At 35.1% G+C, this 2,178-nt stretch overlaps 1 protein-coding gene across 8 annotated transcripts in view; it reads right to left on the reverse strand.

Moving 5' to 3' along the window:
• The window catches only part of LOC107631765 (eukaryotic peptide chain release factor GTP-binding subunit ERF3A), a 9,268-nt gene that overhangs the window by 404 nt on the left and 6,686 nt on the right, over positions 1-2,178 (reverse strand). For 6 of the 8 annotated variants that reach the window (XM_021119778.1, XM_021119779.1, XM_016335310.2 and 3 more), the window contains 5 exons: positions 1,762-1,897; positions 1,177-1,241; positions 902-1,066; positions 605-677; positions 458-518 (listed from right to left, as the gene is read on the reverse strand). In XM_021119778.1, coding sequence (XP_020975437.1) covers positions 481-518; positions 605-677; positions 902-1,066; positions 1,177-1,241; positions 1,762-1,897 — 477 coding nt within the window. In that variant the 3' untranslated portion in view covers positions 458-480. Of the gene's footprint in view, positions 1-457; positions 519-604; positions 678-901; positions 1,067-1,172; positions 1,242-1,761; positions 1,898-2,178 lie in introns of those variants that run through there. The other 2 variants (XM_021119780.1, XR_001618625.2) reach the window with 2 other exon arrangements.

Here is a 2,178-nt window from a genome sequence, read left to right on the forward strand (position 1 = left end):
GTTTTCTAAGAAGTAACAGACTATAAGCAAATGACAACTGAATCTTTTCTGCAGTCCACATGCAAGTGAGTGACCCAGTTGCAAAATTGATTTGTTGGTCTCGTGAAAACATTCTTTAGCACATAAACACACCGTAGAACTCCAAGATGATCTGTAGTTCTGTACACATTTGACATTGAAACATAGTGCCACAAATTTAATCATTTTCTCTCTGTCAATAATCATACACATCTTGGATTGCATAATGCCAAATATTTTATATTTCAGTTCTGAAAACCAGTTTCCCAGTCAAATTTCCACAGAGGACTATTTTTGTAAAGAATGAACAGTGTGTAAAGGTCCTATCCATTCCAGCTAAGCTAAACTAAATGCAAAAGTTCATGAAAATCAAGTCACATATATGCAAGTCCTGCAATCATCAAAAGCAAGAAGCAATTACGAATTGATTATTCTTTACCTCTAGACAAAATTGTTAGAAATTCACACACCAGTGACTTTTCCCACCGCGACAGTTTTTCCTGCAGCACAGCATAAACCATAAGGCTTCTGCATATAGTATCATCACACTTCCAAGAAGAAACAAACATCATTACTTAATTCTTACCTTCACTGCGAAGAGTGAATCTCCCTAGTTGCGGAAAATCAGAAAACTTCTCAACACATATCGTGTTAGTAACCTGTAAGAACATTTTCCAAAAAATGAAACTGAAATGCATTAATATTTGGAAAAAAAAAATATTCAAACAAGCATCAGCAATTGGTTTCCTCTTGGATTTGAGACACAGGAATTCTATGAAACCATGCTGAAGTATAACCTTTCATATCTCTGGAAGCCTAACATAGAAGGACAACATAAAATCAAAAGAAATTACTTCCAAATACTTAAAACAACAAAATGCACCTGAACACGGCACACAACAACAGCACCATTCTTCACAAATAGCACTTTCTTTTTCATTGGTTTCTTTGTCTTTGGATCTATTTGCTGTAACAGCTCAACAATTTCACATTCTTCAACAACAGAGTGTATATGCAATACAGCCTTGTACCCAGCAGTAAAAATAGCCTACAGATTTTAGATAGATTTTAATGTCCCTGACTAATTAATATGAAGGGATAAATAAAAGAATTTAAAACAATCTAACGAGCAAATGCAGAGGGAAAGACCGTACATACATTGTCCAGCAATTCAAGGATTTGCAGCTGAGCAACAAACTCAATAACAGTTGGTACTGGATTTGCTGCAACAGGAACAGAAACGCAAAACAACATAAGAACATCATACAGGAAATGTGTAACCAACTAGCCACATGAAGACACTACAACATTAATTGGGGGGGAAAAAATGGACCCCACATTAATTGTCTAGAAATGGCACACACGCAGTTGGGAAAGGTTGTTCTATCACCATTCTTCAACCATTATCGTAAATTCACATAATTTCTAAAACCCAGCACAACTAAAGAATATTTCATGAATCAGTATTCTATGGTTCACATGATTCTAACTGAAAAAGCAAAGCAATAGTATATTAATTGTGACATCAATTGTCTTACTCTAACCTATGAAATAAGGGATCAGTCAAGTCACAAAAAACTTGTTTTCCACATTGATCTAAAACAGTTTATGTAGCTATAGTTTTTTAACTCCGCCTTTTCTTCAAGTAAAATTCTCCCTCTAGATAATAAGAACAGCACAACTTTCGAAGTCCAGCAAAATCCTTCAGCAAATTTTGGTGTCGGGCAATGGAGGAAACCTTACCAACACTAGACAGGACAAACCCAGATAATATATCCTCCTCTTCAACACCCGATAACCTAATCCGTAAATTTTCACCGGGTCCTGCACGCCTAACCCGATTTTCATCAATGAATACAGCAACAACTTTAACTTGATCCTGCAAATTATTGCACCAATATCACATTTTGCTTTCGGCAAAAAACTAAAATATATATATATATATATATATATATTAAAATAAAGAGATTAAACAAAAAACGACAGAAAGATAAAGCTCACAACACCTTAAGGTAGGGTTTGTTCTAGTGAACATGTCCATCAAGACATAGACACAGTGCTATGTGTATGGTGTTTGTTTGGTGAGACACAAAATTATGAAAGACACAGCTAACACACAACTCTACCCATAAATGACATGTATTTCGTGTCTTCAAAAAC

This window comes from Arachis ipaensis, chromosome B03, assembly GCF_000816755.2.
Source record: "Arachis ipaensis cultivar K30076 chromosome B03, Araip1.1, whole genome shotgun sequence".
NCBI classification, from domain to species: domain Eukaryota; kingdom Viridiplantae; phylum Streptophyta; class Magnoliopsida; order Fabales; family Fabaceae; genus Arachis; species Arachis ipaensis.